The sequence below is a fragment of the Vipera berus genome (genome assembly GCF_964194415.1).
Source record: "Vipera berus genome assembly, chromosome: 3".
In the NCBI taxonomy this organism is placed as follows: domain Eukaryota; kingdom Metazoa; phylum Chordata; class Lepidosauria; order Squamata; family Viperidae; genus Vipera; species Vipera berus.
Genome location: NC_138204.1, coordinates 117,784,362 through 117,805,913, shown reverse-complemented (window position 1 = coordinate 117,805,913; position 21,552 = coordinate 117,784,362). Strand labels below are relative to the sequence as shown.

Here is a 21,552-nt window from a genome sequence, read left to right as displayed (position 1 = left end):
GTGTGTCCAGTGGTGTGTCCATCATGTGCCCCCACCCAACTCCACGTGCTTCTGGTGTCGTCTCAGCGCTGCTGGAGGGCTATTCACAGTGGGCTACTCAGCCCCTGCTGCTGTCCTTTGGCCCCTATGCACTCACCGCCTCCTGTGTGCGCACCTTCGGGCCACCGGGGTGGGTGGGGCAGCGGGGGCCAGTCCCTCACCATCTCCAAGGCATTCCCGAGGGCCAAATATCGGCTAATCGTGGGCTGCATCCGGCCCGCGGGCCTTGTGTTTCATATGTCTGAGTTATATGGTCCAAAGTCAAAGTCATCTGCCCTTTTCAACAAGCGAAGAGATCCTTACAGAAATCCTCAAGCTCTCTCTGGAACCCCACTGGGTCCATCAATGGGTGGAGCGGGTTTTGCTTCTCTTAAGAGAAAGGAAGAAAGAAAAAACTGCCAATGTCAAAGATCATTAGGAAGTCATCACCATTAGGATAGCCTCCCTCCCTAATCAGAATTAACTGTTGTGATAATGAACAGAAGTGCCAAGAACTTGATCTTCCCTTGCTAACAGCAGATGTCAAAGGAATGGAATGAAAGAAGCCACCAGTAATAGCAATATTGAAATTTCTAGCCTAATATTCTAGATATCGATAGAATCCATGCAACTAATGAGTCAAATAAATGGGCTTCCTTTTATGAGGTTGCCAGTATTTTTAAAATCAAGATTAAACAAGAAACATAAATCAAGCACTGGCATCTTCATTCACCTTAGCAACACACTAATTGTGTTTTCAAAAGACTTACAGGAGTGTGGGTTGTAACCATTTTCTAACCTACCAACTGGGATAAGGCCATCTTTTTTGGGGGGGGATAAGCTGTTACCCAGTAGAACATCTGCCACCATTAAGGTGTTTTATTTCTGGGTCCCACCTTGCTGACATTCACTAGGTGGAAGTACCTGTAAATGCCCTCTATTAGATTTTCTTATTGGACTGGCAGAATTCTCTTTAACAGTCTTGCAGATACAAACACTTAGCTATAAGGTAATAACCAACAACTTGGATTGCATCCAGAAGCCAAATAAAATCCATGAAGCTCCCACAATATATATGGCAAATGATAAAACAGATAGAAACTGTTGGTGGACTACTTCATTTTGGACCAAATTAGGTTCCTAAATGTTTTTCAATGGCAGTCCCATGTAATTAGCTTTGTAAGAATCTTGTGATTCAGCGTCAGCCTGTGGTTTCGGCAGCTGAATCGGACAATTCTGAGGAGGAGGAGGAGGGGGGGTTGGAGAGCCTTTGGTTGCAGATGCATCGCAGAGCTCTCAGCCAGGCCTCTCCTGTCTTGTTCCTCCTCAGACCCAGCTGTGTGAGCCTGAAAGATTAGACGAAGATGATACACAGCTGGCTTTGTTCAAGGACGCTCGAAGCAGGAGGCAGACATGCAGAAGTGAACAAAGAAAAGCAATGAGGCACCTCGGGAGAAGGCAAAGAGAAGCCACGCCCTGAGACTGATGTTTAAAAGGGGAATGTGTGGGAGGTGCTGGTTGCTGAAGGCAACCGTTTGCAGAGCTTCTGATATAGTCTCGGTCTGTATTTGTTTTACTCTGTTTTGAACTGTTTCGTTTAGTTTTTGCATATAAATTTGGTTGGCTTAATTCCAGCCTACTGAATACAGTATAACAAAGGGGTTGTCCCTGACATTTCTGCAGGGCCGGTTGTAGGCTGGAACAGAACAGAATCTAGCCACCAGATAATGAACTTTGTAAGTAATTTAGTAAGAGATTACAGGGAATGAGTGACAATCAATAAAGCCTTCTGTTCCACAACTACCCAGAGACTATTCTTTCATTCTGCCTACTATTACAGATGACATGACTCCAAGACAATCCTCCAGACTGTACACCTGCTCTGTAATGGGAATGCCACCAATCAGTCAAAGATGGTATTACAGCCATTCCTCCAGATGGCTTCTGGAGGAACAGTCATTCTACTGTGCCAGGACTGAGTCTTAACCCATTTTCCCCACACAGATCTGTCCAGGATCAGACTATAAATACTATAGTAGACGGCACTGAACAATGCCAATAGACCAATTGGACCAGGAAGATCCAACTCCTCTCACCCACCATTCAGATCTCCCTTGTCATCATCAATAAGCATGACCAAGCCTTAGGCCTGTATTTTGAATACTGACTAAAAAGGGCCCATAATCAGTTTCACTCTGCAAGCACACATAAGTTCACACAGCACATGCAATATACATTTAGCGTTCAAATATAGGTTTCTAAGGATTGAGAGTCAATGATGTGTATTCAAGTCACAGAAAAGCAGTTATTAGAGTATGAGGAAAAAGAACTGGTAATAGGAAGAGATTAATAAGAAATCCACTGATAGGTGACAAATGCTCATTTTTTGATATATAAGGAGAATTTGAATTGAAGCCCATCAGGACTACTAAAACCATAGATTACTGTATAGTATAAACTACACAGTATAAACTATGAGACATAAACTAGATATATATAATACTATAAACATACTATAAACAAGATTCTTGTGGAAGGTTTATAGGATGATCTAAATCAGGGGTGTCAAACTGCCGGCCCACCGGCTGGATGCATCATGCCAAAACCGCACCCACCCCACTGCCAGCAATGGAGAAAAAGTCACAATATGTCCCGACACGTCACATGATGTTGCGAGTCTGACACCCCTGATCTAAATGGTCCCTTCTAGAGTTTACTTCATCTGTCCTCTTCTGACAAGTGAAATTTTGTTTAAATACATACATGTATTAGTTACCCACATGAGTAACAGCAGGTCAACATATAGTGCCACACACAACTTTGTAGTTATGTGCTCCTAATAATATAATTCCTCTTTGTCTATTTTAGTAAGTTGCAATCACCAAAAATAAATTACCTTTACATATTTGGCATACATTTGTTCATCCAGAGGAAAACTCTGGACATTTCTTTCATCTCTGGCATGAAAAGTACCTAGCTTGACCCACTTATTTGTTGGGTACCTAGGAGAATAATGCATAAAGAATCAGAAAGCACAATGATTTTCTGATTAAATAGCAAATAAGATACTTCTTAAAATGTCATAAATTATACAATGCTTTCTACTTTACAGCTGATATCATCATCATCATCATCATTTTAGCAATTGTCTATCCACTGTAAGATTAAGGTCTCTTCCACAAGTTTCCAACCAATATGGTCCTGAGCTTTTTTTTTTTTTTGCCAATTGGGACCGCAATTGTAGATCCACCTTATTCTAGGTCTCTTTTGTGGATGCTTTTTATCAAGTGGGATCCATTCTACGACTGCCTTGGTCCACCTGCCATCGGTTCTTCTTGCTATGGGACTATCCCATTTTCATTTCAATTATTTTACTCTCTTGATATTACTGTATATACTTTTGTCTGTTCTCTAATCCATGTGCAGGTCTTTCTATCTTGTCTTGTAATACTGGGCATGTATCTTTCCATGGCTTTTTGCACCACTTGTAGCTTTTGTATCGATTGTGAGGTTAGTGTCCATATTCCATCGGCATAGAGCAGGTAGCACACACTGATCAGAAACCTTTCTCTTCAGGCATAGGGGAAGGTTGTTCTTAAAAATAATGCTTAGCTTGCTGAATGCCTGCCGACCACATTTAACACACCGTTCAATTTCCTTTATTGTATCACCTTCCATTGGGATCTGTTGGCCAAAGTATATATAGTGGGCTATTATGTCCAGTTCTTTTCCACATATAAAAAAATTCTTTGGTGAATTTATTAAACATAACCTGGCTCTTTTTTAGGTTTATTTTTAAGCTAAATGTTTCTCCTGCTTTGTGCAGCTCTTGTATGTGTCCTTGTAGCTCTTCTGGGTCTTGTGAGAAGAGAACAACATCATCTGCAAATCTTAAGTGATTTAAATTGGCGCCACTGATTTTTATTCCATCTTTTGCCCAGTCTAGTTTGCAAAATACTTCTCCAAGGCAGACTAAGAAAAGGATAGGTGATATTGTATCGCCTTGTCAGATATCTCGTTCGATGTTAATTTCCACTTTAAGATCATTAAGGCAAATCGTCACCATTGTTTTTTCATATATGAATGTAGTAAGTTTATATAAGCAGTGTCTATGCTTTGGTTGAGTAATGCATTGCTTGCTGGAATACCGAGTCAAATGCCTTTTCGTAGTCAATGAAAGCCATGCACAGAAGCATAGTGTACTCATTGTGCCTTTTAATGAGTTGCTGAAAAACCTGGATGTGATCCATTGTGCTGTAGTCACTTCTGAACCCTGCCTGCTCCTTTGGCTGAGCATTATTTAATGTTCTCGATATTCTTTTTGGTATTACGGTATCTTGGTGAAAACCTTGTAGATGACTGCAAGAAGGCTTACTGGGTGATAAGTTTTTTAAATCATCTTGGACCCCTTTCTTGTGTATAAGAATCACTTCAGCATTTTTCCATGCATTGGGTATTTTTTCTTCTGAGGCATCTCAAGTATAGCTTTGTTAGTATCTTGTGTAAATTGTGACCGCCAGCTTTCAGCATTTCAACCGTAATGCAGTCATTTCCTGAAGCTTTGCCATTTTTCATTGATTTTGTGGCACTTAGCACTTAGACTTACATACCACTTCACAGTGCTTTCCAGCCCTTTCTAAGCAGTTTAGAGTCAGCATATTGCCTCCAACAATCTGGGTCCTCATTTTATCAAGGCTGAGTCAAGGCTGAGAATTGAACTGCCAAACTGCTGGTAGTCAGCAGCCAGCAGACGTAGCCTGCAATACTGCATTCTAATCACTGCGCCACCATAATTCCTCCACTAGGATATCTGGCATTTCTTCTTTCATGGGTGTTGTTACTTTTGAGTACTCTTGATCTTTGTATAACTCTTAATAGAATTTTCCAATTATTTCTAACATTCCTGGATTCTTCTATACACAGAGCCATCTTCACGTTTTAATGCAAAAACCTTCTTTTTTGTATTTATAAGTTTGCATTTTGCTCTATTAATCCCTTTGTTTTCTTCAATTGCCTTTTTCCCAAGCTTCACATGAAACTGATGTTTCTTGGATACATTTTCTTATGGCCTTGCAAAGTTCAACATAATCCAGTTTATTAACGAAACTTTTCAGTATTTTTCATTGTCCATCATTTTTTTATTAAATCAATAGTTTCACCATAGATTTTTGACTGTACAAAGTGTTTTTCTGGTGGTGCTCCAACCTGTGGTCTGTGGCCCGGTACCAGGCCACAGCCTGTTGGCCATGGGACGCGGAATGGCTGGCGAGTGTGTGTGCACCCCCCACCCGCGCTAGCACCAATGTGCAAACACCAGTGGCCCCATTTGCACATGCTTGTGGGTGCTAGCGGCACATTTGTGCACATGCGTGGGTGCTAACGGCATGTTTGTACATGTGCACAGGCACCTGAACAGGCACTGGTGCCACTGCAGGTATGCATGGCCCACTTGCGCATGCACATGGGTGCTAGCTGTTCTCTAACAAACTATTTTTGGGGGGTTTTTTTGATGTATTTATCATTTTCACATGCTCTTTCTGACAGTCTTTCTTTGCTTTAGCTTATACCATTCTAATGATCACTTCCAACATTAAAATGATTGATGACAGTACAATTGCAGGATATGGTTTTTATCACTTGACATGATGTAGTCAATTTTGCTTGTGCACCCATATGGACTCTTCCATGTCCATTTACTGCTAGCTTTTTTCTTGTAAAATGAGTTCATGATATAAAGTTCCTATCCTTCAGCAAAATCTACTAGTCTGTTGCCTCTATATCTTGTTCACCATTTCCATATGGGCCAGTCACTTTTTCTCCAGGTATTGTTCTTCCTTTACTTGCATTAAAATCACCTGTTAGTATTTTGTATCGGCATTTTTCTTTGTCCACATCTGATAAAGTTATATGAAATTAAAATGGAAAGCACTAAAGGCAGCCTGTTAGCTAAATTTATTATTTTTAAAAAGCATTCAGTGTAACCACAATAAAAACTAGTTGAAGCCTTATGTACTTGTAAAGTTAAGCATTCTATTTTTTTCTGCAAAGAACTGTAAATGAGAATTTATTAAAAAAAACAGGCCTGAATATTAAACTTTAAATAAGTATGCTAGATTGTCTGCTAAAGTCATGAACATAGTAAAAAATTATGAAATTACAAAAACTGACTTTCAGTTTCACTAAACTTCGTGACAATAAATTCTACAATTGTATTTTGATCATGAGACATACCTGTCACTGATAGACACCAAAAAATCCTTGGGAGTGGATGAGAATAATTCATGATTAGCAATATCCAGCTGTTTTACTTGAATGGGTTCACACAATTCAACAACAAACCTTCAGGGCAGATAAAAATTACAATATGTTCAAAGCATGTTCAAAGATATTTCTCAAAAAATAGGTAAAACTATTGACTGAGCCAACAACCATTTTATGGCAATTGATCCCAGAAATGTGCTTCAAAATGATATGGAAAGTTTCTCAAAGGTATTATTCACTGCTTTCCATACAAAGAAAGCATCAGCAATACAATAAAAATCACTGTGCCAAATAAGGCTTAATAACAGTTTATTAACATAAGTGTCAAGCTCAAAGAAACTTCATGCTGCTTCGGCTATTTCTGTTTCTTGGCTTGCCTACAGACCCAGGAGGGAGCAGGGAAGAATGGAATGTGTATTGGAGGTACGGAGCTGCTGAGCCTGATAACCAAGGTCATTCAAGATTTTGTTTTCTGAGAACCGAAGATTCTTTCTCATAATAATTGTCTGAAGCTTAACTGGGTAATGTGACCTGCACTGTGAGAGGGAAAGAAAGTTTCTATACTTTTAATATACTGATTTGGCACCAATTTAGCCAGAGCTGGTTTTCTATTCATCAGTGCCGACACTGTGTGCTCAATAAAGTTTTGCATTAGAGATTGGAATGTCTCAGCTGTGCTTACTTCGTTGGGATCATCAGTCAGAACCTTGACAAAAAGATTATCTTGGAGACATTTTAATTGCCATACTAATTGTGTTATACCCCCGAAAAAATATATTACTATTTCTGCTAACGTCTACATGCTTCTATAACCAGTTTTGGGGGCCTGCCAATCTATTGGGAGGGGGGATTCCAATGTGGGAATATACAATATGCTTTGCTCTGCCTATGCCACACTGCCCTTCCCCCAGGGGAAGGAATGTGCCCGGATACCATCACCCTTATCTGGAAGACGGTTTGCACTTGGAGTTGGAGGGAAATGAAACTGAGAGACCTTGAAGAGCGTGCCAAAGGAGCCAGTTACCAAAATAATATACCACCTGTGGATTGGCTGAGATTCAAACAGGCAGTGGCGCTCTGGGGGGAGGAGTAACAAACACTGCTTTTAATATATTACTTGCACGGGCTATTTTCTCAGACCTCGCTTTGCTTCCTTGCTATCACTAACTCCTAATAAAAGTTCCTTTTGAGTCAATGCCTGTTTCAAGAGTTCTGCTTTCTTGGGAGGCCTAATTAAGGCAGGTCCTTACAACTTGCTTTATTCACCTCACTGCCAAATATATCAAAGAAATGAATGTGTTCTAGAAAGAGTATGCATGCTTTCAAATACACTTTTTTTCCCCTCATGTGACTGTGGGACTGCAGCTCTAAGAATATTACACGGTCAAAACTTGGTAATGAACAGGTACTTTAATGAAGAATTCTGAATAAAGATAAAGCCAGTTACAGCTTTCGCAAATCTTAACGATAGGGAATTTTAAATACTTGGATGAAACCAGAACCTTTCCTCTTGGGACTGATGGATAAATATTTTTTAAAAAATCATGGAACATTTGTTTTCACATGACTACATGATTACAAGATTGTTGTATACTCAAAGATGGAAAGATTTGGTAATATATATGATTGAAGAATAGTTGATGAGAACTCACAGAAAGGGCCAAACTGAGTTGTTTGATTAGAAACAAACCCAGTATGTTTATTGGTGAGTAGAAAATTTTATGGATGTCTTAATAAAAAAGAAAAAATGAATATGATTTATGTTTTTGACGATTAGATAGGGTGAACTACCGGCAGTCCTTAACTTACAACTACTGACTTAGTGATTATTCAGTTAAAACGGCACTGAAAAAAGTGACTTATGACCATTTTTTATACTTAAAACCATTGCAGCATCCCCGTGATCACTTGATCAAAATTTGGGCACGTATTTTTGAATGTTACACTATCCCACCAGGGTGATATGATCACTATTTGTAACCTTCCCAGCTAGCTTCTAACAAGCAAAGTCAGTGGGGAAAACCAGATTCGCTTAACAATCGCATGATTCACTTAATAACTGTAGTGATTTGCTTACCAAGAGTGGCAAAAATGGTAGTAAAATGGGACATAAATCACTTAATAATTGTCTTGCTTAGCAATGGAAATTTTGGGTTCAATTGTGGTCATAGGTCAAGGACTATCGGTATACAAAGAAGAGTCACAACGTATCTTTAGAGAAGTCAATTTATAACTGTAGATATAATTGCTGAAATGAAGATTGGGAGACATTTCTTTGTATCTTTTTTCTATTTTTCTGCTCGTTTTTTTCTTTTTGTACCTTTATTTTTCCTTTTTCTTTTTTCACTCTATTTTAGTTTATAATAGATTTATTCTTGTGTTATGCAAGCCTTGAAAAGGCGATTTGAGGACCCCCTCGGCGATGAATGAGCAGAGATCCATGTAGAGCCACTGAAAAGGGCAAACAGTTGGTTTCCATACAAAGAAAGCATCACTGTGTTAAATAAGGCTTAATAAAAATTTATCAATATAAGTGTCAAGCTCAAAGAAACTTCATGCTGCTTCATGCTGGTTCTGAGATAATATCTGCCAGTTCCTTCAGAACTCTGGGATGTAATCCATCAGGTTCCGCTGATTTATATTTATCAAGATCAGATAGGTATCCTCTAACCATTTTCTTGCTTATTGTAATTTTTATTTCTAGTCTGTCTTTTACACTTATGTTTTCGGTAGGTTGTGCTATGGTTTCTTTTTGTGTGAAGATTGATGCAAAGAAGCAGTTAAGCAGTTCTGCTTTCTCTCTGTTGCCTGTTACTTTCTTGCCATCCTCTTTCTTAAGTGGACCTACTGTTTCCTTGACTTTTTTTTTGTTATTTAGATGTTGAAACTTTATTATCTTTGACTTTTGTTGCAAGTCTTTGTTCATTCTGAACTTTTGCTTTCCTGACTTCATCTTTGCAGATTCAGGCTATCTGCCAATACTCTGCCTTAGTTATGTGTCCCTCTTTCCATTTTTCGTACTTGACCTTTTTGTCTTTATCAGAGAGAGCTTTGTGCAACCATGCTGGTTTCTTCTTGGATTTCTTAGTAAGAATTAGGTCTATATAGCTTTTCCTCTAGTTCCCTCTTGTATCTTTTGGATAACAAAGTTGCCAACAGGTTGGTTAGGAATCTGTTTGATCTCCTACTTGCTGCAGAGTTTCTCTCCCAGCTGATATCATGGTAGTTAAAGTCTCCCATTACTACTGTGGTATATTTCCTACATACATGTTAGTTGTTTAGCAAAAAGTTCATTTATTTCTTCTGCTTGCTTGGGTGGCCTGTAGTATACGCCTATAGCAATGTCATTCTTTTTGCCTTTTATATTGACCCATATGGATTCTAGGAGGTTTTTATCCTTTGTTTTGTAGATTTTTGTAGAGATGTAGTGAACTTTTATATATAATGCAACTCCACCTCCTCTTTTGTTGGGTCTTTTGAATAGTTTGTATCCTTCCATCAGTACATTCCAGTCATAAGTTTCATCTCACCATGTTTCAGTAATGGCAACTATATCATATTTACCTTCATGTACTAGTATTTCAGGTTCATCCTTTTTGTGCCCTAAACTTTGAGTGTTTGTCTACAGGCATTTGAATCCTTTATAGGTCTTGGCTATGTTTCTTATATCTCCTACTTTGTATCTATAACTATAACATCTTGTGATATTTGTTAGTCACTACTAATATTTAATATATAAAGTGGATTTTTATTTACCATGTTTCCCCAAAAATAAGACCTGGTCTTATATTTTTTTGGCCTTCAAAAGAGGCACTGGGTCTTATTTTCGGGGGATGTCATTATTTTCACATAAGGGAGGCAAAAAGAGCAGGGGCCGAAGGGAGTGGGAGAGATGCTACCTCTGGCCCCAGCCTCCATCCCATCTGCCAAGCCCTTGGAGTGACCCAGTCTCCGGCTGCCTTGCCTGCTGGTCCTGCTGCTGCTGGGACACTTCTTGGCCACAGTGGGCGCCAAGCGGCAGCCCGTGCTGCTTCTGGCCTCGTGGGGTCTCTTTGCCCTCCTGGACAGGCTGCTCTGGGCCGCCCTCCTGGGCTGCTTCTGCCTGGTGCAGGGCGATTCAGCGCAGATCTTCCATACAACCTTTGGAGCATCCCCCCGCCGCCAGCCTGCCACGGTCCCTTTGGTAGCAGCCGCTAGTGGAACCGCACTGCCCACACCTCCACCTTTGGGCTGCTGAGCACCAGTCTGCACGCCTACTCAGTGCTGCAGGCGCAGGGCTATGGGCTGAGCCTGGCGTACTTCAGGCCCTGGCGGGCGCTGCAACTCTCATCCCAGCTATGCGAGGCAAACACAGGGCTGCCCCTGGCCACTTTTGGCTTCTACTTCACCTGCGGCTGGTCTGCCGCCGGCTGCTGCCACTGGCTCACCTTCCGCCCAGCCCAGCCCGGCCGGTGCTGCTGCCATGAGGTGAGGTGAGACTGGTGGAGCTTCCTCCACCTGCCAGACACCTGCCGAAGCCGCGCAGGGTAAAGGCCGAATAAACTTGAAAAATACCAAAAAGAAGTTCTTCTTTTGATTGTAGGAAGGCATTAGATTGTACTAACCACATGGAATAAACTTAGGAAAAAATCCCAAAACATGTACTCATGAAAAGTATATGCAGAACAGGAAGACATAGTTCTAGCAAAATATGGCAAAAGAGCTGATTCCAAGTCAGGAAAGGAGTAAGACAAAGCTATTTGTTCTTTTTTTGATTTATTAAATCCATATGCTAGAGACTGAATATTTTTTTAATTAAAGGAAGAAACATCAATAATCAACTGATAGTTGAAAATGCTCTGCAAGCTGCAATAATGAAAGCGGGAAGCACAGTGGAAAAAACAGAACTATCATATTTTAGACATATTATTCATAGATATAACTCCCTTGAGAAATCTATAATGCTGAGGATGGTAGAAAGAAAAGGATTATCAGCAGCAAGGTGGATGGACTCAATCAATAATGAGCACTCCATCAGGGCACCTGAAGAGTGAGACTGGGGATAGATCATTCTCAAGCTGGTCTATTTATCTATTTATGTGACTTTTTCAGGGTTGATACAAATTTGATAGCACATAATCAATAATAAATCATGTACACCATGTGTTTGTGATGCCTAGCACTGTTTCTTGAAATCTTTTTTTACTTTTGCAAAAGAAATTCTTCAATTAAAATAGTCACTTTACTGAAAATGTACTTACCAGATTTTAGTACTGCATGGATTTAGCATATAGAGGTCCATATTTTCCATTAATATTGCTGATGTACTCTATCAAAAATGAGAACATAATTCATTAGCAGAAACTGTAACGTAGTTAATTATCTTTTGGCTTTTTGGTAGAATGTTTGTATCATTACATATATGTATATGTACAAACTCAGATACAATTAATGGCAGAAGTACAAAAGGTGCACAATTTTATATTTTATTTCCACATCGTCTCATGTCTGCAAGTTGTTTAAAATGGCATATATAGGATATTTTTTGGCTTGTATTATCACTGCTCAACAGTGGCGTAGCGTGGGTTGTCAGCACCCGGGGCAAGGCAAGTAATTTGCGCCCCCTAACCTGTGGATTTTAGCACTCGAGTGAGAGAGCGCCCCCCCAGATGTTGCGCCCGGTGCGCCCGGCCCCCCCTGCACCCCCCACGCTACGCCACTGCTGCTCAATGTAACTGATGCTGTTCTCTACTTCTGATAAATGACAGGCTGATTTATTCTACAAGCAGCAGTGAAAACCTCTTACAATGCTGGTGGGAAATGAAACTTATTTGTACCGTAGAATATTTCAAATTTGATTGCAGCTAAATATATTTATTAGAAACAAATGAACCCACATTCAGCAGTTTTCTAAAAAGATAAACTATAGATAGCATTGTTAGGTGTTGCTATTACCTTTGCTTCTGGGTTAGCTGCCAGTATTTTGGCACCACACTCAACTGAAGCATAATTATTTCTATTTTTTTGGACTTTTTTTGTAAGATGTTGACCTCCATTGGAAGAAGGATGCATTGATTGACCTGCATACCAGACAAAATGTACCAGAGAATTAATAAGAAACACTTTAAATCTTTATCACCAAGCTCTGAAGCTAAAGCAACTCATAAAAATAACTAACATTCTTTGGTACTAATAACCTATCAGTAGTAATTTCCATACCATATTATCAGCTACCTGTAATTATTCTGAAGTCTCTTTTATTTTACCTACATGTTAATACAATATTAGTTTCAATAGGTATAACGTGAAATGATGGTATTATAAAAAGGATTTATAAAATCACCATTTATTTAAATGAATATACAGCCTAAGGTATTGCAAGGTCAGTCATGAAATATGACTAATAGGGTATCCTACCAGAAGTTTACAAAACACTGAAAACACAGGGGATAAAAGCTATTCCCAGATCATCTGTTTTCTACTAGTATAATATTCATGTTCTTGGTGGACACATTTTTTTTCTTTAAAATTAAGCATACCACCATTCATTACTTTGTAGAAGTCTGTTTTTAAGAAACATATACGCTGCTCTTACATTTTATTGTACAAAATTTATTTATTCTTTTACTCAAAAATGATGGTACGTAAATTTTTCTAAAATAAATCAATAATTTTCAAGCAGAAGAGGGTAGCATCAGAATCTGAACAAGTTACTGATGATACCTATTATTTATTTGAATGTCTTCTCTTTATCTTGCCATTCCACAGAGTTATCAGGCCAGATTACGCCCTAATCACCACTTAGTTTTCCCAGCAGAACCTTACATTTCTTGCCATTTACTGGAAAATACTCAATCTTCAAGTATCTCAAGAACCTTTTGAACTTTGACCCTGACTTCTGATTCTGCTAGCAAACCTTCCCAGCTGTGTCATCTATAAATCTGCTGAGTATCTTTTCCATGTCCCCATTTAAGGATACAAAAACTCTGATCAATAGACATATTAAAGAAAAGTTAATTAAACTGTAATGAATCCTAATAACTATTATGTATCAAATATAAGTCCTATTTATAATGAAATTATTCAAGTTCTTGTACTTTTTTCTCCTACTCATGAATCTACTCTTTTCTTGGCTGGAGGGAAGGTATCCATGTATCTCTTGTAGTAATATGCTATTCTTGTTTTAGGCTTTTTGCCTCTGAATTTTTGAGAATTGCCTTTCATAGTCAGCATCCAATTACCACTGATATTCAATGGGGTGGTCAAGTACACTGCATGTTAGAAACATGAACAGAATGAAGGACAACAGTAAAGGAAGAGACAGTCCTATTAGTAATGAAGAACTGTTGAAAAAGCAAAGGTGCCACTTCAAGATCATCAGAGGCACCTAAAGCACAGTGGGAATCAAGCAGGAGAAAGTGATCAGTTGTAATTAAAGACAAGAGAGAACTTACAATGAATGAAAACAAAATTCTACAGGTAGCTTTCATTGACAGTAATTGGGACTGGAAACTCTGTCGCTAAGCAGCATGGTTACAAAATACATCATTTGACTCTACCTATTTATGACACTTCCAGTTGCTATTGTTAGGCAAATCCCACATGGTCATAGCATCCCATGATCACATGTTCACCATTTGTGATTTCCTGCCGGCTTCCACATTTATTTTGCTTGTCAGAAGCTGGAAGCGAAGCTCACAAACAGTGATCCTGTGTCTATGGGATGCTACAATATAAGTGAGACAGCTGGAGAGTACCCAGATTGTGATCACCACTGAATGCTTCAATGGCCCCAATTATACGTATCCATTGTAAGCATCCCTTATTCAGCACTGCTGTAACTTTGAATGGTTGCTGAACAAGTGTGTGTTAAGTGAGGACTACCACTATTAGTAAGGAGCTGTTTAATTTTGGTATTTTGTGTGTGTGTGTGTGTGTGTATGTGTGTGTGTGTTTAAAATACATATTTGAAATAGACACCTAACATTAGAACCATCATTAAAAAGGCCCAACAAAAAATGTTCTTTTTGTATCAATTCAGGAAGTTCAGACGGCTCCAGGACCTGTTGATAACAGTTCTGCAGAGGAATTATTGAGTCTGTCATTTGTACTTCTATAACTGTCTGGTTTGGTACAACAAAACCAAACAGGTACTGACTTCAACGGATAGTTAGAACTGAAGAAAGAACAACTGCAAACAGCCTGCCTTCCATAGACCACCTGTATATTGCATCGGTCAGGAGCAAGGTTGAGAAAATACCGTATTTTTCGGACCATAAGACGCACCGGACCATAAGACGCACCCAGTTTTTAGAGCAGGAAAACAAGAAAAAAAATCTTTCTCCTTCTCTCTCTCTCCCTCTCTTTCTCTCTCTCTCTCTTTCTCTCCCTCCCTCCCTTTCCCATTGTCCCTTCCTTCCTTCCTTCCTTCCCTCCCTCTTTGTCCTTCCCTCTCTGCATTAGAGCAGTACCCGCGGAGGCGGCCCTGCAGCCCGGCTTTCTCTTGCAGAAAGCAAGCTGAAACGGAGTGAGGGAGATTGCCAGAAATGCGAATCGGCCGATCTCGCACTCCTGCAAACTCCCTCGCTCGGTTTCAGCTTCCCTTGCTACAAGAGAAAGCAGGCTGAAACGAGGCAGATTGCAGCAGCGCAAGATCAGCCAATTCGCATTCCTGGCAATCTCCCTCACTCCGTTTCAGCCAAGCTTTAGTTCTTGGATAGATGGCCTCATACTTGTCTCTAGAACTCATCAAATTTGCAATGGCACTGGCAGGAATAGCCAACACCCCAGAAGACAAGCTCAGGTTCCAAAAAGATGTTGACAAACTTGAGCAATGAGCCCTATCCAACAAAATGAAATTTAATGTAGAGAAAAGAAAAGTTTTACACTTAGGAAGGAAAACCAAAGGTACAAGTACAGATTAGGAGAAACCTGGCTCAAAAATAGTAACTGTGAGAGGGGCCTTGGAGTCCTACTGGACTTAAATATGAGCTAACAATGTGTGGCAGCCACCAAAAAGCTAATAGAATCCTGGTGTCAAGCTTGAAGAACTCTTTGCTGGTACGACAATTATTGCTTCTCAGCTTGCCAACAAACTTGGGGAAAGGGAGGGGGGAATGGAATGAAGGCTACAAAGATAAAGGCAGTCCATGAGAACCAAGGATGATTAACCAGGTGTCTGGTCAGACTCAGAGATACTTTCTCATAACAACATAATTGCACCTAATTAGGCAATGTGACCTGTCCAGGATTGGGGAGGGGGAATTCTATACCTTTACTATAGGGGTTTGGGTTGGAGTTAGCCAGAGCTGGTTTTGCTTTCATATGTGCCGAAATGATGTACTCAATAAAGTTTTACATTAAGAGATTGGAACATCTCGAAGGTATTTGCTTGGTTGGGTTTGTCAGCCGGGACCTTGACACCTTGGCTGTATAAAGAGAGGCATAGAATCAAAATCACATGAAGTATTAGTACCATTTTATAAAATCTTACTAAGACCACACCTGGAATACTGCATCCAATTTTAATCACCACATTACAAAAAATATGTTGAGACTTTGGGAAAAATGCAGCGAAGAGCAAGTAAGATAATTAAAGGCCTGGAGACTAAAACATATCAAGAACGATTGCAGATTTTGGGTATGGCTAGTTTAAGAAAAGAAGGACTAGAGGTGACATGATAGCAGTGTTCCAGTTTGAGGGGCTGCCACTAAGAAGAGGGAGTCAACTTATTTTCCAAAGCACCAGAGGGTAGGACAAGAAACAATGGATGGGAACTAATGAAGGAAAGAAGCAACCTGGAATTAAGGAAACTTCCCAACAGTGAGAACAATTAACCAATGGAACAGCTTCCCTTCAGAAGTTGTGGGTACTTCCTCATTAGAGGTTTTTAAGAAGAGACTGGACAGCTACTTGTCTGAAATGGTATAGGGTCTCCTGGTTGAGCAGGAGTTGGACTAGAAGTACTCCAAGGTCTCTCCTAGCTTTATTCTGAATTTGAATATACAATGGAGCTCATGGTAGACTCAATGACTGCATGGTATCCAGATCCTGTGGCTGCAAAACAAGCCCAAATCATCACATCTTCAGCACTGTGCTTGACAGTTGGCATGAAATGTTTGTGCTGATATGCTGTATTTGGCTTTTGCCAAACATATGACACTGTGCATTACTGCCAATCATCTCTTTGGTCTCATCTGTCCAAAGGACAGTGTTCCAAAAGTCTTGTGAATTGTTCAGATGCAACCTAAGCTGTGCTGCCATATTCTTTATAGAGAGAAGAGGCTTTCTCCTGGCAACCCTTCCAAACAAACCATGCTTTTTCTAATTGTAGTGTTATGAACTTTAACCATTATCATACCAATTGAGGCCTGTAAAGTCTGAGAAATAACTCTTGGATTTTTTGCAATTTCTCTAAGCATTGCATGGTCTGACCTTGGGATGAATTTGCTGGGACATCCACTCCTGGGAAAGAGTGGCAGCTATCTTGAATGTTTTCCACTTCTGAATAATCTTCCTCACTGTATCAAGATAGATTCTCAATTCTTCAGAAATAGCCTTATAACCCTTCCCAGATTGAGGGGCAGCAACAATTGCTTCTCTAAGATAATTGTTGATGTATTTATTCTTTGCTACTTAGCCTCTTCCTACCTATGAAAGCAGTAAGTGTACTTAGTTTTTCACACATGGTTTCTCTATTTTGGCTTTCCTTTAGTAAAATAAGTGATGATATGGCGCAATGTCATGTGTTGCTATTCATCTGAGGTTATATTTACCTACTTTTAAGAACTGTTAAGGGCCATATGATTTTTACTATGTCTTCATACATAAAAACCACAGAACTCAAGGAGGGTGTACTTTCTCTTTCACATGAGTTTATAAGCAGACTTACATCATTAAAGTTAAGGCCGCTTTTTTATGGAAATGTTGTGGACTGCTATTAACAATGCTTTGGTTCCTTTGGAAAATCTGTATAATGCATCTCAGAATAAAAAAAGACTTGACATTAATGATATTGAATAAAACTAGAGCATGTTTCTTTAAAGGAAACTAAAAAAATGCACTACAAAATGAACCTTAACCATTTTATTTTAAAAGGCGGATTCTGTTCAAAGTTTGTTTAAAAACAATTAAACTCACTCTTTTCTTTTTCCACTTGCATAACCTGCTTCTTCCATTCATCAAATGTGGGAATATCTCCTGGGTCCTTTGGAGGTATTACAGAAGTAGGCTCAATTTCTCCTGCTTTTCTCTGCACAAGGCAGCAAAATAGTAGTAAAAATAAAATTTATTGATATTAACTAAGGATCAAGATTATGTAGGCAATGTGATGGGTATCCAAATGATCAGTTTATACTGAACTGATCATTTAAAATATAGGCTATCATTAATAGACCCAACAATTAATTGGCAAGGCTCCTGCTCTGCAGATCTTCCTGTTGTATTTGGAGCAATTATTTGAAAATAACTCATTTTAACAAAATAGACTATTAAATAAATTTCTGTCCTATACCAACAAATATTTTATCAACTCATTATCATAAATGAATCCAGGCACAAAGCCACAATAAAAAACGCAGCATACCCAGTTTGAAAAAAACTTTCTATGTTATTCATGCAATACCACTGCTTAAAGTGTTGATTTCTGGCTGAGAAGCCCAATGAAGCAAAGCACCAGAGGCATTATGTTCTCTAATATTAACTTTATTAGACAATAGCAAACCGGTACGATAGAATTAAAGCTGGGTCTTAGTGAAGAAATCTTGGCAAGGAAATCCGACTGAAGTATCCTGTAACTCAAAATGGTTGTCTGCGACAACAGGCCACTCTCAAACTCTTTCTATTTATGTTCCAGCCAGGGAGGGGCTGGCTAACGTCTCCTTTTCCCTGAGAGCCAGCCCACTGCCTTCCGTTGCTCTCCTCTCCTCTCTACGCATACACACATCTGGGATGGGCCCCATGTGTTCCTCCTCCTCCTCACTCAGGCCTCTAAAACAGCTGATTCTCTGCCTGACCGTGGGCAGATGGCCCCGGCTCTGCATCTGGCTCTGAGTCTTCTTGCTCACTGGAGCCTTCCAAAAGCTCCGATGTTAACCCAGATTCCCCCTCCTCCTGTGAGCTAGCAGCCAACAGACCACAGCAATGATCCGTTTTTATGTATTGGGCTTTTATCCATCCAAATTCTGACATCATGTAACCGTCCCATTGAATTAAGAACTGCAATTTCCCTTTGTGGATTCTGGAATCGAGGATTCGCTTAACTTCATACAGTATTTCCCCTTCTACTACTACTGTTCTCAGTGTGGATTCCTTGTATGGCTTCAGTATGCTGCAATGGAATACTGGGTGCCCTTTACCGAACAACCTTGGTAGTCTTAGCTTTAATGTCACCGAGTTAATGACTTTCACTGTGGGGAAAAGACCTATGTACTTTGGCCCTAACTTCTTGCAACTTTTGTCTCAGCTTAAGATACTTTGTAGACATGTTGTCAGAACCCATATATTATTAAGGGAGACTCTTTTCCATTCCTTTTATTTCATTATTCTGGGTTCTGCCGTTTTCCTGAAGGGGAGGGGGGAACACGCTGTGGGCTGTCTCTGTTTCTGTCACTACAATGTTTCCCTTCTGCTGTTTCTGCATATCTACTCTTTGAACTGTCTCTCCCTTGATGTTACCCTGGGGGGAGAAAGGAATGTGCCTCCGGCCATCTAGCTTATCTCCCATTTCAGAAGGGAAGGTGTGAAGACCCAATAACATTGCTGCAAGCCTGGGAAAGACCTGTGTTATCAGCTCCTTTGCCACAACGAATTTAACGCCTGAGGATTGGCCCATTCAAACTGGCCGAACTATTGGGTGGCGTTTGCTTGGGACTCTTGTAACCTATTTATCTGAGCGGAAAACCTTCAGATCCTGCCTATCATGCCTGCTATCAGCTTCTCCTAATAAAAGTTCCTTTTGGAAGAAACTGTTTCCTGCTTTCTTAGGATGAGGTTTTGAAGTGGGCCCTGACACATGTACTTTATGCCCTACATGGAACGTCTTCTGGGGAGCTTGTTTCTTATGTTTTTTTCTGGCTTTCAGCTGCCTTAGCTAAAGCCTTCTTCACATTGCTCCAGACCTGTTGGAACGAATCCACCCAATCACTTAGGGTGCTCAAGGATGGAGGCTCCTGTGGGCACTCTGGTACTGGCACGAATTCCACCTGTTGCTAACTTAAAAGGAGTGAAAGGAGTACTGGTGTGCACTGCGTTGTTATACGCCCCCTCTGCAAATGTCAACAACTCTGCCCAGTTTGTTTGCTGGTACTTGACATAGCAGCGCAGGTACTGCTCCACTATGGCATTAGCTCATCTTGCAGATCCAGTTGTACTCAAATGAAAAGCAGAACTGTGCCTCTGGCCTGAGAGAACCCAATCATCCTCACAAACTCCCTCCAGAACTTAGCAGTAAACTGGACCCCACGATCTGAAATGAAGCGTTTAGGTGCCCCATGCAGTCAGTAGATGTGTTGCAAAAACATGTTCGCCAGTTTCTGGGCTGGGGAGAGGCCAGTACAGGCAATGAAGTCCAAATCACGGTGCTCCCCCCACTCTCAGGCAGCTCCACTATAAAGTCCATGGCTATCTCTTCTATCTGGCTGGGTCAGCCACTTGCTGCAGCAGCCCCAGACTCTTCCCTGGTAGTCTTTTGCTGGCCGCACAAACAGCACAGCTCCCCACATAGTTCTCAATGTCTTTCTTCATCTTTGGCCACCAGAACTGATGATCTGCGAGAGGCAGTGTCTTCAGGAACCCAAAGTGGCCTGCCTGCTTAGCATTGTGGCTACATTGCAGGACTTGTAGCCGCAGGTGGTCTGGGACATACAATATATTAATTATGAAGTCTTTAGTTAGCTTTAAACTACAGCTATTTAAATGGATTGGATAATGCTCAGTAAATTCATGTAGTTCAAATTCTTGGTAACATTTTTCCAAACACAGAGAGCAGTACTTAGAAACAAATTCTTTTTTTTTCCAACAGCAAAGGTCTCTGCAGACTAATTTTGCTGTGGAAATAACCCAAGAAGCAGGCTTCATTGGAGTAGTTTAAGTGGAGAAGGAAAAGTTTACTTACCTCTGCTCTTATGTTACCCGAAGCATTCAAAGCAGACTTCGGAGTTGTTTTTTGCTCACTTGCAGAAATTTTGGGATCAAATTCCGATTTCGTCAACTTCCCTTTCCTTTGTGAAGAAATATTTTCTGTATGCTGCCCTACAAGGCTATAAAATATGTAAACATTCAAAACAAAGATTTCCAGCTACGTTTGTCATTAAAACTTTTAATACATTATAATAAATTATTATATGGACATATGAGTACATAAAATAGAAAAAACAGAACTGCCATTAAGGTATCGTTACAAAAATCATTTTAATACTCACCCCTCTGGGGAAGTAACAAGTGAAGAAGGCTCACTCTGAGAATCAGCTTCAAGTGCTCCATTTATATCACAGTCAGATTCTGACTGTTCAACTTCAGTAGCGCTAACTATAAGGATATCAGCACTAGAATTTTCTATTGCACTGAAGGGAGATGGAAAGAAACCAAAGATTTAGAATGCAATTCAGAGATAAAAAACAAGATTACACTATAAATATATCAAACCCAATCTTTTGTGAAAAAAATTAACACTTGTCATGCTTTTAGATCTACATTTCAGTTCAAATCCAAGATTTGAATGATGTCTAAATAACATTAGCAAAAAATATATCCAAAATTATATGTTTTCTAAATTCAGGTATTTGAAGAACTGGATGTGGTAGAAAAGAAGCAGCATGAAATGAGGAAGCTAAACAGAAGTTGGGAATTTTTCACTGAAATAAATTTGCATGAAGTAGTTTCCAAGTCAAACTGATCAATCAACATCTTAGATGACTTCACTGTCATACAAAGTGATTCCAACACTAACTGTTCAGTATAAAGCTAAGCCAGACTAATATCAGACTCGGATGTGGATTCAGACATACTTTGATATGGGTATGACTTTTTATACTGAAGAAATGTGGGGAAGTCAAAAGTATTGGTATCAAATGGAATGGAGCAGGAAATGATTCAGGGTCTACTGAATGGTCTGTGGATTATTTTACTTTATTACCAAATTTTAATTTAAAAATTAAAATGAATTTGCTTCAGAACCATATGTTTTTTGTGGAGTTCCAGGGAAGGCAAAGTAGATGAAGGAACCAAAGGAACAGTTTACCACTGAGTAGTATATCAGCTCCAACTCTTTTTTATATTTACATCAACGATCAGCC

The 21,552-nt window shown here is 39.8% G+C and overlaps 1 protein-coding gene across 4 annotated transcripts in view; it reads right to left on the bottom strand.

Moving 5' to 3' along the window:
* The window catches only part of SUCO (SUN domain containing ossification factor), an 80,887-nt gene that overhangs the window by 42,071 nt on the left and 17,264 nt on the right, over positions 1-21,552 (bottom strand). For all 4 annotated transcript variants that reach the window (XM_081324381.1, XM_081324378.1, XM_081324380.1 and 1 more), the window contains exons 5-11: positions 20,680-20,820; positions 20,373-20,517; positions 17,399-17,510; positions 12,214-12,338; positions 11,520-11,587; positions 6,250-6,357; positions 2,915-3,020 (exon numbers count right to left, since the gene is read on the bottom strand). In XM_081324381.1, coding sequence (XP_081180507.1) covers positions 2,915-3,020; positions 6,250-6,357; positions 11,520-11,587; positions 12,214-12,338; positions 17,399-17,510; positions 20,373-20,517; positions 20,680-20,820 — 805 coding nt within the window. The remainder of the gene's footprint in view (positions 1-2,914; positions 3,021-6,249; positions 6,358-11,519; positions 11,588-12,213; positions 12,339-17,398; positions 17,511-20,372; positions 20,518-20,679; positions 20,821-21,552) is intronic.